The sequence below is a fragment of the Lytechinus variegatus genome, chromosome 9 (genome assembly GCF_018143015.1).
Source record: "Lytechinus variegatus isolate NC3 chromosome 9, Lvar_3.0, whole genome shotgun sequence".
NCBI lineage: Eukaryota > Metazoa > Echinodermata > Echinoidea > Temnopleuroida > Toxopneustidae > Lytechinus > Lytechinus variegatus.
The window spans coordinates 3,546,317-3,560,297 of record NC_054748.1 but is presented as its reverse complement, the minus strand read 5'-3'; the positions used below and the strand labels follow the sequence as shown (position 1 = coordinate 3,560,297).

Here is a 13,981-nt window from a genome sequence, read left to right as displayed (position 1 = left end):
TCATGTCTATAATAATAGTAAGAATTATGAATATTTGTAATGCGCCGGTATCCATCATAAATAAGATGCTCATGGCGCAATAAGGAACAGGAAAGAAAAAAATTAAAAAGAAAGGAAGATGAAAAAAAAACCTAAAAAGAGGGGGAAATTACCTAAAAGCTTTTGTGAATAACTAAGTTTTTAGAGAACTTTTGAAAGTGGTAAGACAAGAAGCATTGCGGATTTCTTTTGAAAGTTTATTCCATAGGAATGGCCCAGCATGTTGAAATGATCGATTCCCCCATGAATTATGAGATTGTGGTACAGAAAGTAAGGATGAGCTTGAAGACCTAAGTTTGCGAGAGGGATTGTAAGGAGTAATCAAAGAAGAGTTGTATTATGGTGCAGTTCCATGTAATGAATGGAAAACAAGTAGGAACAATTTTAAAAATTATGCGCTGTATAACAGGTAAACAGCGAAGTGATATGAGTATAGGGGTTACATGATTCCTCTTGGGGGACAGGGTGACTACATGGGCAGCATTATGTTGGAGTTTCCTCGGGCAATCTAACTGAGATTGTGAAGCGTTGTGTAGTAAAGCATTGCATAAATCAAGATGGGATGTAATAAGTGCATGTATAGTTTTTCTGTACAAGACTTCGTGAGATACTTCCCAAATGAACCCTAAATTATGAAATTGTTACTATGCTAATTGACATATACAGGAGACCTGGGTAGACATAGACATATTAGCATCAAACATAACTCGAATATTTCTGCACTTATTTGAAATTATAATTAAAGAACATCCTATTTTTATGGATCAAACAACAAATAGATAACTGAACCCTAGAACCAAGCAACATAAATTCAGACTTAGCATTATTTACTTAACGGGTCTAATGAATCAAAATTAAATCGACAATTGTTATTAATTTTATCATATCGTTATCATGATTGATGTTGTTTTTATTGCTATAAGTAATAGTATTACTATTATGGTTCTCATTGATAATCTGTGATATAAATTGCCATATTTTCGCACAATAGGGAAGATCAATTTTTAAAAAAAAATGTAAAGGCCCCTCAAAAAACGAATTGGTTTCTAGGACTCATAAACATGTCAAAATGTAGTTTAAATATCAGAAAAGGGGCAAAGAGGGCCTAATAGAAAATGAAAAAATAAATGACATGTGATAGCGATAGGCCTACCACCAACACCATGAACACAGGGCTGGAGTTGCGAAATCGACAAACGAGGAAACAAGAAGACGGCTCCCATGTTCACATAAATGTGCCCCCTAGAAAAAAATAATTAGATAAATGAATGAAATGATAGCATTAGTATTAATACATCATGAGTACATGAATAATAACAATGGTAAATAAACAAAAACTAGAATTCCATGAGGGCAAATAAGGTGACCTGTCTCTGATTGCCAAGATCACGAGTACAAGACATTTATCTATAAATTTCCTTTATCAAGATGATCCGTTAAAAACATGAAAAGTAAAGGATAACTGCAGAAAGGTTGTGCCCTCAGCTTTAATATGTACATATACATGTATTGCCCATGCTGAGCGCGCGCGCAGCAAACTTTGATTGGGGTTAAATAATGCATTCGTAATCCTAGAAGTTTGTTCGAGGCATCTAATTGCTCAGAATTAGGGTACAAATGCCTTGATAAAGAAAACAAAGACAGTGATTTCATGTTGCGCATCGGCGTACGTGGCGCGCGAAAATCCGCGCGCAATATTTTGAAACGTTTAAAATGACCTGATACGTAGTCTAATTTGGTCAAAAAGTGATTTGAGCATTTTAATTAAAGATGATGACGAGCGCGTACGTCATGACCTTTGATGACATGGGTAGTTCACCTTTGACCTGAAGTTGATACGACGTAATTATGATTGATTTTTTTTATAATTGATAATGAAGATAAGATAAATGTACAAAATGACCCCTACATGACGTCACAGTGATATTTTCACCTTGAACTCATTTCATACGTATGGATACAAATAGATCCACATAATTAATAAGATTTTTGAGGAAATAGATGGAGGAGTTTTTGAGATTTTGAGCTAAAAGGGTGCAAAAATAGAAATAATTAAAACATAAACTGGAAAATTCGTACGAAATTGATAGTTAATCTGCCGATTGACAGATCATCTAAAAACAATAAAATCAAGCACCTAGTACACGTGCGTCCACATTCACTTCTACCATCCACTTACATCCCGATCCCGCCATCCAGCTATTCTTGGACCGCGATTGAAACCATAGAAAGCGACCCTGATAAAGTCGATACATAAATGATGAGGGGATATCCCAGTGAGTCACGTGATACATGAAGAGGCGCAGACATATTAAGAGGCCAAGTGTACGAGGTCAAGTCGTCTGTGATGTATTTCGTCGAGTTTGGAAGGTTATCATATGAAAATATGGTACCTGCGTCCTGCTTTACCCATACACTCCCACCGTGAGGGGTCCAGTAATAGATGCTCAATTTTCGGAAGGAAAATATATAGCCTATGTATATATTTATAGCTTCAGCTGGAGAGTAGGAGCCCGATTTTATTTTTACAGTCCTCGTAATATATGTCACAGTTTCCAATGACTTCCATCGTTTCCTTTGTTACTTACTTGCTGTACATGGAGGACGCTGTACATCCTTAATGATTTCCAAGTCTGCTTCAGGTGAGGTAGGTGCGGGTGGCAAGCATGTCCCTCGCTGGTCATCGATTGATATCGATTATATACATATCGTTTGAGAATATAGGACTACCAAAATTTGGTAACCAGTTGAGAGTGAGACTTCCACACGCGAGTTTCTGCGCAAATCATTTTGATATGACTCATTATTCCTTTTTTGTATCTACCATGTGTGACGATTTGCTAAGTTGTTGGTTTCAATTGGAGATGAGAATCCAGTCGTGCCATGAGTATCAAATTTATAGAAAAAATAGCATATCTAATAACTGGGGAATCTATCTCTGAATACGGGATTTCTTCAAAGAAAACGTGGGATTTGTTGAAGACATGCTTCATTATCAAAACCATCAAGTAATGAGAGAAATACAAGATTTATTTACGATTGTATATACATTTGATTTCACAACATTTATGATTTCATTACTTTGATGTATCAGATACGAATAACTTTTTAAAGATATTGGCCCGTATTCTGAAGTCGGGCTTAACTTGAACTCATGTTTAAAGTTGTGGTTTAAGTATGGGAAGCAATAAGTATCATTTTTTAAAATTAAGTTGAATGTTTCTTATGTTTACTGTGCTCTTTCTTGATTCATCGATGGTGGAGACAATAATCTATTTATATTTCCTAGACAATTATGAATGATTTGAAAGCCAAATGAGCTGAAGAATTGTATCTCTACAGTTAGTGGTTTATGTAAATATTGGCTATCCATACTTAAACCAGAACTGTAAACCTGAGTTTAAGTTAAACCTGCCATTATAATACGGGCCATTGTATTTTGTGTTACATCAGGATGCTATAACTATTGAATTTTTAACACGTCATTTGCATCAAAGTGTGGCTATTTTTATAATTTAAATACAAGATATTATTTATTTCCAACAAACATTGCCCATTTTCACCAGGGTATTGTCTCCCTTGATAGGTTTATCCTCTTCTGTCTGGCTAGCCCCTTTCTGCCTTGCCTTTCTGATTTTTAGACTTCTAGTGTCATGCGATTTCTTTGGTAAAGACATCCCTGCTTTTGGCATATACATGTTTTTTTTTCAGTGCAACTTAAATTTTCATCTCGCCTCTGATCTTTATCAGTGTAATTTGATGTTGTTTTATCATATCGTTTGCTCAATATCCTTTACGAAGTGAAGGGCTAATGTTTGTTCTTTGTAAGTACCCCTTTCCTTCCTCTTGGATTTGTCCCCATGAATTGCCAAGGAATAATTTCAATTCAATGTAGCCCTTTCCCTTTTGGCTGCTATTCCTCAAGTATTCATTTTGTTTATATAGTTACTTATTAACGAAATTATGTGGACACGGTGGACAAAAGCATGATTTTTTTTCTCCAGACCTTTGTTTATGTATAAGAATTAGGAATGATGTATGCTCCAAAAAATCTGGCTGCAGGAACAGTGAAAAAATGGGTGAAAATGTCAGAATTTATGAGTTCAGATTTGTCTGATATATAGACTAGCGCTAGTGCAAAACTCAATAGCAGTGCATTATTTTGCATTGGATTAGTTCTTGAATTCAGACCCTTTTTGAACAAATCTTCCGTTTGTCCTGGCATCTCAATGCACCAAATATATGAATGCATATGCTAACCAAGCTGAAGGGTGACGGTGGAGGAGGTTGAATGTTGGTGTGTATGTACATATTTTGGTCTTGGGGGAAAGATGTGCACGACACATTTTTTGCATGTGTTGGAAATTGTGTTGCCATGGTAACAGTGTATCATTGCAAAAATAAGGTAAAAATCTTGCAGTTGGAACTACTTCCTCTTTTTCATCCGATTCTCATGAAATTTGGCACACACATTGGTCTTGAGGTGAAGATGTCTAAGACACATATTTGTGTTCTAAGACACATATTTGTGTGTCTTTCAGAAATCTTGTTGCCATGGTAACAACATTATATGGTGAAAATTGGGGGAAAAACCTTACAATTCAAACTGCTCCATCAGTTTTCAATCAATTCTCATGAAATTTGGCACACACATTGGTATAAAAGTAAAGATGTACAAGGCACTTTTTGTGTGTGTTTCCGAAATTGTGTTGCAATGGGAACAACATAATATATAGCAAAATTTAGGTGAAAACCTTGCAATTTGAACTACTTCATCATTTTTTTTTTTTTGGAACCAATTCTCATGAAATAATTATGGCTCACACATTGGCCTTGAGGTAAAGATGTGCAAGAACCCTTTGTCAGAGAGTGCATTGCCTTGGTAACCACATATAGCCAAAAATATGAGGAAAACTCATTGTGGATCAATCTTTTCAGTTTTCAGCCTGTGCTCATAAAAGTTGACACAAATATTCATTTTGGGTAAAGATTCATATTCAGTGCTAAAAGGGAATCCAGCCTTGGTCATAATGTTGTGTGCATGGAAAATGGAGAAAAATAAGAATGGTGAAAGTTTGAAAGAAATCGGACAAGCAAAACAAAGTTATGGCTGCTTTAAAATCAAGATCCCTAAGGCTACTAGTATGTAGAATCCAAATTGGCAACTGGGTAAGAAAATTATGACAAGGGGGTGAGGCCGCAAGGACAACTTTCCCATTAGACTAGTACTTAATTATCAGGATTTTTGGTTTTCTCCTAAATCCCTATTCCATTGGGGCCGTATTGTAAACCCGGTAGTATGTTTTATGTCCTCATGAAAGAAAGATATGATTTGAAGTAAAACTTTTGAAAAATAGATATTAGATAATCAATTATTCCAGTACATGGAAGAGTGGTCCTTGCCTTCTTACATCACTATGACAATTGACGTCTTCATGGGTATAGTGATTACCAATGTTTATAACTTTAATATGTTCACAACTTTCTTATAACTTTCCTATAAACGTGTCTGATTTTTCATTTTCCTCTAAAAACAAGTGTTTATTTGGTTTGAATCCCCTTTATAACGTCATATAATAGCGCAGGGTATTAATCACCCTCAATAATATTTAAAGGTTTTTTTTTTTTGGGGGGGGGCGGAGAAGGTCCTTAAAAACTGACAACATAAAAATATAGGAGGTTAAAGGCCATGACCATGAGGAACTTAAACACTCTTAAAAACACCCCTTGCATTTTTTATTTGGGGGGGGGGGCTTTAGAAAATTGCCACATAAAGAGTAAAAGGAAATTATAACAACTAGGAACTTAACCCCCCCCCCCAAAAAAAAAAAGGGGGGGGGGAATCCTTTACACTTCAGCATATTAATTTAAAGCCTTACACATTCTGCTTTTTTGAAAAAAAAATGTGTCCGGTGTCCAATTAATCAATGTTTTATTATGAAGCATGAAGCAGGGGCTGTCACAGAAATATACTGAAAAATTAAATGAAAGAAAATATAAGGCTAAAATCTATTGTGCACATATGTATATTTTTGATATGGTATGTTACTGAGTCACGGATTTGCAAGTGAATTTCTAAAAGAAAAGCAGAGATTTTTGTATATATTTATATTTCTATAATTAGTTGCATGATTAAAGGTACACTTTAAAATATGTCAGAAAAAATACTTAGAGAGAGACAGGAAACAGAAGGCGATGGCATCTTGAAGCTCAAAATCAAGAGTGATGTAAAAGTTAAAAAGAGTAGGAACGGAATATGAATAAAAGACTGAGTAGGAGAATATAAATAAACAATGGTTAATTGGGTACTGTAAAAAAATTTTCATCAAATCAGAATGCATTAAACTTCAAATGAATGGTCTGAAGTTCAAATGACTCTTCTTACCTTTGAAGGGGGGGGGGCATTTACTGCTCAAAAAGTATATCAGCCCCCTATTTTTTCGGGGAGGGGGTTAAGTTCCTAGTCATAATCCTTTAACTGTAATTTTTAGGGGGTCATTTTCTAAAGACCCCCCACCCCCAAAAAAGAGTAATGTCTAGCCTCAAAAAATGCATTGACCCCTGAGGGACAAAGGTGTAGACTGGTTTGAGCATGGGGAGGTATAACTAAAAGTGGTATGGGGAGGGGTGCACATCTTGGGGAGGTGGAACTAAGGTTTGGAAAATCAGCTGCTGAAAGAAGAAGGGGTACACATTTCGTTTTGCTTGCCAGTGTTGGAACTCCTCTTCTTCAGCGGAAGGTTTCACATTCAACCAGTGTACCTCAAGCCTATGCCCTTAAGGGGATGCGTTTTTTAAGAGTGTTTACCATTTTTATGTTTCTAATGGCCACCGCCTTTAACCTTCTGTGATGTCAGATTTAAAGGACTAATCCTGCCCCTTCCCCCAAAAACCTAGAAATATTAATGAAGGTGATTAACACCCCTACATTTTAATGCAGAGAAGACATTTAGAATTTAATATCAATCTTTACCCTAAGATGAATATTTCTTCCAACTTTTATAAGCACTGACTAAAAACAGGAGAAGTAGTTTGATCCACAATGAGTTTTCCTATATTTCTGGCTATCATATGTGGCTACCCTGGTAATGCACTCTCTGACAAATGCAAAAAAAAGGTTCTTGCACATCTTTACCTCAAGGCTAATGTGTGAGCCAAATTTCATGAGAATTGGTTCAAAACTGATTAAGTAGTTCAAATTGCAAGTTTTTTACCTAAATTTTGCCATATAATATTTTGTTACCATGGCAACACAGTTTCTGAAACACGAACAAAAAGTGCCTAGTACATCTTTACTTCAATACCAATGTGTGTGCCAAATTTCATGAGATTGAAAACTGATGAAGCAGTTTGAATTGTAAGGTTTTTCCCCAATTTTCACCATATAATGTTGTTACCATGTCAACAAGATTTCTGAAAGACACACAAATATATGTGTCTTAGACATCTTCACCTCAAGACCAATGTGTGTGCCAAATTTCATGAGGATCGGATGAAAACAGAGGAAGAAGTTCCAACTGCAAGATTTTTACCTTATTTTGCAATGATACACTGTTACCATGGCAACACAATTTCCAACACATGCAAAAAATGTGTCTTGCACATCTTTCCCCCAAGACCGAAATATGTATACACACCAACGTTCAACCCCCTCCACCGTCACCCTTCAGCTTGGTTAGCATATGCAATCATATATTTGGTGCATTGAGATGCGAGGACAAACAGAAGATCTGTTCAAAAAGGGTCTGAATTCAAGAACTAATCCAATGCAAAATAATGCACTGCTATTGAGTTTTGCACTAGCGCTAGTCTATATATCAGACAAATCTGAACTCATAAATTCTGACATTTCACCAATTTTTTTCATTGTTCCTGCAGCCAGATTTTTTCTAGCATACCCCATTCTTAATTCTTATACATAAACAAAGGTCTGGAGAAAAAAAATCATGCTTTTGTCCACCGTGTCCACAAGTAGGGCATTTTTTACGCTAACAGACCGGACTGTTGTCATGATTGTGTTTATGTGTAGATGTTGTCATTGCTCCTCTGTTATAAATCTATCATAGTGCAATGTACTTTCGAATATGTATTTTGACTTTAATATGAATGTGCAGACAGTCCTGCACGATTTCATTCGAAGGCTTATTGGTTCCGTCTTCTGGTGATAACATCAGGTTAATTGAATTTGAATTTTTAATTTATTTTCATACCTCACAAGATAACAAAATAACAATAGAATACAAGAAATACATCTAAGTACATAAAAAATACAAAAAGATAATGGCAGTAGATAAAATGAAATATCAAGGAACCTGCATAAAAAGTAAAGTTTGTAATGTCAGCAGGTTCCTCAAAGTAATTATGAAATAATGAGATCGGACACTACAGAAAAACCAGACTACAAAGTAAAGACCTTGATTAATTTGTTAAACCCTAAAATCGCTCCCATTCACCCCTTTATTGTGTTAGACACCATGCAAACCCCGATGAACTAAAAAAATTGCTTTAGCACTTTCAGTGCTTGTATAGTGACTGCACTACGAGCGCTGACTTTCTAGTTTGAATTTTAACTAGAAAATCAGCACTCGTAGTGCAGTCACCATACAAGCACTGTGTTAAATTAGCACTTCATGTTTTACAGTGTACCCTCTCGCACTTTTATCCCGCATATACATGTAAACACAAGTCATGAACTATGAAATCAATATCGGTGTTTATTAATGTAAATGTTTGATGCGTAATTATAATTCCATGGCACTACTTATCACAATGACCTATCAGTGGCGGATCCAGAGGGGGGCGCCCCGGGCGCGCGCCCCCCCTATTTTCGCCGGATTTTTTTTTTTTTTTTTTGGATGGTTATATTTACTGGATTGGTACAATGTAGTCAATTTCAAGGGCTAGATCTAGTCAAAACTATATTTTAACTTACGCTCATGGCCTTTGTGTATGCACAAATGCACCTCTGTCATACTGTATTGCAATATGTAAATTCCGGAATTCCAGGGCGCGCAAGTCGATTGGTTGGAAAGTTGCACCACTTGTAATCGGGAGTTTCAGTGCAGTGACCAGTGTGAAGATGTTGGATTGGATATCATTTTTTCCCGAATTTTTTTTTTTTTTTGTAACATGCGTTTGTCCGTCTTTATGGCAAATACATGTAAATTGTAAGTAACAGATCGCGAGAGAAAGTGTCAACGATGCGAATGATAATGTCTATCCCCGAGATTATTCTTCACTCAAAGATGAAGCCCTATATCGGGCGCCACGTGCGCAGCATTATCATTCTGCCTTGGTCATGTACGTTTTCACTGAAATGTATAGGTCAGACATATTTGTATTTAATGTAAACTAACTTTTACACTTTCTGGTAGATTCAGAGGCACATTATCCAGGGCGCCCCAACTAAGTTTCGCCGAAGCAATCATTCCAACGAATTTATTATCAAGGAGCAAAATTGTATATTCTCAATCACCAGTCGACCCCACTCCGCGTTTGCTGTGTATAGGCAGCTATATGTCAGCGTAAGGAGCGAATATTTTATGTGACGGGGGGGGGGGGGGGGGGGGGGGGGGTTGGGGGGAGAATAAAAATACTTTCGTGCTGGGGAAAAACGTCCCGAGGACACATTGTGTATTGTTAAAAAGTAGAAATTGTGACATTAACCCCCCCCCTTACCCCATTTTTAATGTTTGATAATCTATAGGTTTGCTGACAATATATCTTTAAAAAAAATTGCCAGCAAAATCGAAAAAAAAATAGTTTTAAAAATCTAGGGGGGGGGGGACGACCTTTTACTTTGTTGGTTGGAAAGCTACATGTAGTATACATTGATTCAACATGTAGGAAAAACATCAAATTGGAAGCCTATATGAATTCATGGTCTAAACAAGTTGTAATTTCATAAATGAAAAGCTTACAAAATGCCTTCTGAACTCTGTATACCGAAGACGAGCCTCGGTTATTTTACATTTTCTGTCACTGATAGTTATAACTTATACAATTATGGACTGGATATCAAAGCTCCTTACATGTATTTTCTAGCATTTTATCATTGACCTTATTTAATTATTTGTTGTATAGTTTTAACAAGTGCTTCGTAAAAATTGATTATCTTATGTTAAAATAAATATAAATACAATTTCATCCTGGCTGGTCATAAGTTAAGATGGCAACGCGATGAGAGACTTTGAACGTAAACAATAAAAATGATGAGAATCCCTTAAGAAGCATTATATTACTTTGAGGTTGTGCAGAATGACTGGATTATTGAAGATGATTTGAAAATAATACGAGGGAAAAGGTTGATTACCAGAAGATGATGTCGATTTTTCTGTAGTTTGTAACAATTTACTGTGCATTTTGGGGAAAAAAGAACCAAATTTTATGCATGTTGCCATACGACTAAACAATTCTCGTTTGAAACACAATGTAAATACACAAATGACAATAAACAGAATGGATTATTCGGAACTTATCGATTACAAGTCTCAGTTTCGTATAATTTAAATTTGACGTTTCAATCACACGATGCAAGCAAGTGAAGAGCCTTTGCCAAATGTATGTTTTGAATGACCGCTTATACGGTGTGTGACTGAAAACCAGCTCCTAAATGAGTCAGTATGTGTCTTTTATTCATGAAGTTACAGTGATTTAAGTGTGCATTTTTCTTCTAAAGGTGCTCTCAAAATACGACTTTTGGACATGATTTTTTGAAAAAGTCCTTGCCGTGGGAGGGGGGTATCCCCCCTCCCACACCCTCCCCCCGCTCGGTCGCTTCGCTCCCTCGCCGCTGGCGCCCCCCCTATTTCAAAATCCTGGATCCGCCCCTGCCTATTGTCCTTAAAAGAGTATGGTAGTACACTCACTCGATTTATTCATTAATTTATGTACTTGTTTGTTTTCTTTATTTTATATTGCAAGGGAGGCCTGTTCACATATGCAAAATTGCTTACAAAAGGCGTTCTGTAGTTAAACAAATACCTTATAGCAATTTAATGTATGTATCATATAATCAAATAAAACCACATTCAATGATATACAAATAGAGTAAATCAACAAGTTTCATGGAATCATTACATCAAGTTATTCAGTGTAATTACAGGTATGACAGTGAAAATGTTAATGATTTACAGGATTTTAAATGCATGGAGGGGCGTGCAATTTTGTATACCACACTGCTTAAGACGGCAGCAACGTATTCAAAATATTTTCTTTTATAATCCGTCCTTGGGCAGGGTATTTGAAGGGACCTTTGTCCAGAATATATCGTATATTAAAAGTTAAATTACGTTAGCAGAAGTGGTCCCAAATAGGCTGGGGCTAAAGCAAGAACACAATATAGATATTTGATACGTTCTTCCACTTTTAAAATTATTTAGACATACTTATTTTGCAGTTTTGTATCTTATTTTTGTTGGTTTTTGCACAGCTTTCCAAGATATATATACATCAATAATCATTCTAAAGTAAAATCATGGCAAAATATAAATTCTTAATCCGAGGAGGAAGGAATTGTTTGATTCTCTTTATACGACCTATCGTACGATATATTTATTGAATGTTACTGGATCCATGTCCTCCCCTGCGTCATACCAGAGCATTTTATTATATTTACATTTTCTATGGGTTCATGTCTATATTTTATCATTAAAGCATCATTTCTCAATTATAAACGCTCCATATGCCCCCCCCCCCGCACTGTAACAGCTGGGACTAAATTTCGGTCATTCAGTGAATGTCGCCTTCTAAACAGAGGGTCGTGAGTTCGAATCATAGCCATGTCGTGTTTCTTTCAGCAAGAATTTTTTTCCACACTGTGCTGCACTCGACCCAGGTGACGTGAATGGGTACTGAGCGCCGGTGATAAAGCCGGAGTAACAATAGCAGCGCTTTGTATCCTCTGGCAAAAAGCGCTTTATAAATGTAGCTATTATCATTATTATTATTGTAAGTAATACGTTTTCCTATTTGAATACAATAGACATGTCATTGTGCATCATTTGTGACGAAATGTATTTCGAAGCCTTTGTATTTATAATATTTTTTATTACAAAATTATTGTCGACAAAAAAAATTATCTCTTATCTACTGGCGATGACAGGTGCCTAGGCTTACGATGGTGGCCAAATAATTTTTTGTCAAGCATAATTGTAAAACATGGCGAATTATGTATAACTTATTTATCAGTGACCTCGTTGAAATAGATCAACTTAATTGAAATTGAAAAACATAGCAAGTCGTGGTTGGGGCTGTAGATCCAGATTCCTATCAAAATCTTTATAAGACCAAAGATCGATCAAACCTTTAAATACCGACACTCATGGAGAAAAGGAAAAATTTAATATTAGTTTTGAAAATATTATTCAGGAAGAAAGGGATAGTAACCTCATCTCACTCTTCCGGGATCTTACGTTGATTAAATATATGTATGACTCATGATGGTAATATATATGTAATATAATGGAGGACAGGTGTATAGGTGGGGGTAGTTGGAGGTCGTGCCCCCCTTCCTCCTCCTACACACAGAAACACCCAAAACAATAAAAATGAAATAAGATATATATGAATAAATATATATATAAAAAGACCAAGTAGAAATAAAAGAAAATAAAGACAAAAGCGAAAAAGGTGAAATATTACGGGTTTTTTGTCAGTCCGTCCGAAAATTCGATTTTTGTATTTGAAAAGAAAAAAAAGAAGAAAATGCTTACTCGCATTTTTTTTTCAGAATTTCGCCCCATACGCCTTGTCTGCCCCCCCCTAAAAATGCCTTTTACGCCATTGTACTGCAGTGAGGTTATGATTTAAAAAAAGGAACTATTTGCCAAATTTCCTTGTTGTTTCTTCATTTTTATTTTATATGCCGTAGAAGATGAAAGGGATAATAATGGCTTACGTTCTACATCGACTTATCTCCGTTTGCATTCTTACAAGAATAGCATTTTGCCAAGAAGCAGGTATGTATTAGCAGGTTTTAGATATATTTTCAGGTATCAATAGTATATAAAGGGCTCATTGGTTGGTAGAATAGCACTTTTTTCCTTCACAACGGGAACTCTAGTGTCGATTGATGTATATAAGAAATGCCATCTTACTTGGGTGTTAAATGATGTGTTCGTTCATCGCAAACGGAGTTATCACACCTTCCACTATTATTTGTACTCTTAATGGTATTTCCAAACTCTAGGTGTAGGTTAACCACCTTATGTTTTGATCTGTAAAGACACAAAATGCCAGTTTTACGCCCGAGTTCGATAGCGTATGATTTCTGAATATATGTTTCAAAAGGGTTGGAAAATCGTGAAAATTGGGAGATATTTTAAATCTCCTCGCACAGACATATAAACGTTTTTATTCCCTTTTTGGGCTGCTCAAAGCCCCAAAGTCCTTCAAATAATTGTAGTCTTATCTGTGCAAACCACTTTAGGTATATCATCACTGCTAGATTTAAAAATAGGATTACGAAGCGTGAGATTTTGTTTATACGCTGACATGAAAAGGGACATTCTGAACACCAATAATGAAAGCACTAAAAAAAGTTCTGAAACGGTTATATACAAGGAAAAATCCATGCAGAAATTCATGAACAGAATTCGTAATCACTAAAACAACTGATAATAGCACGAAAGGCAAGCCTAAAGGACAAGTCCACCCCAACAAAAACTTGATTTGAAAAGAGAAAAAATCAACAAGCATAACACTGAAAATTTCATCAAAATCGGATGTAAAATAAGAAAACTATGGCATTTTAAATTTTCGCTTATTTTCAACAAAATAGTTATATGAACGAGCCAGTTACATCCAAATGAGGGAACTTATGACATCACTCACTATTTCTTTTGTATTTTGTTATATTAAATATGAAATGTTTTTATATTCTCGTCATTTTCATGTGAAATGAAGTTTCATTCCTCCCTAAACACGTGGAATTAAATTATTT

General features: G+C 35.7%; 1 protein-coding gene across 4 annotated transcripts in view; it reads left to right on the top strand.

Annotated features, from left to right (window-relative positions):
• The first annotated feature begins 12,916 nt into the window (after positions 1–12,916).
• LOC121421459 (G-protein coupled receptor GRL101-like) overlaps positions 12,917–13,981 on the top strand; it is a 32,847-nt gene continuing 31,782 nt past the window's right edge. For all 4 annotated transcript variants that reach the window (XM_041616155.1, XM_041616156.1, XM_041616154.1 and 1 more), the window contains exon 1: positions 12,917–12,998. In XM_041616155.1, coding sequence (XP_041472089.1) covers positions 12,929–12,998 — 70 coding nt within the window. In that variant the 5' untranslated portion in view covers positions 12,917–12,928. The remainder of the gene's footprint in view (positions 12,999–13,981) is intronic.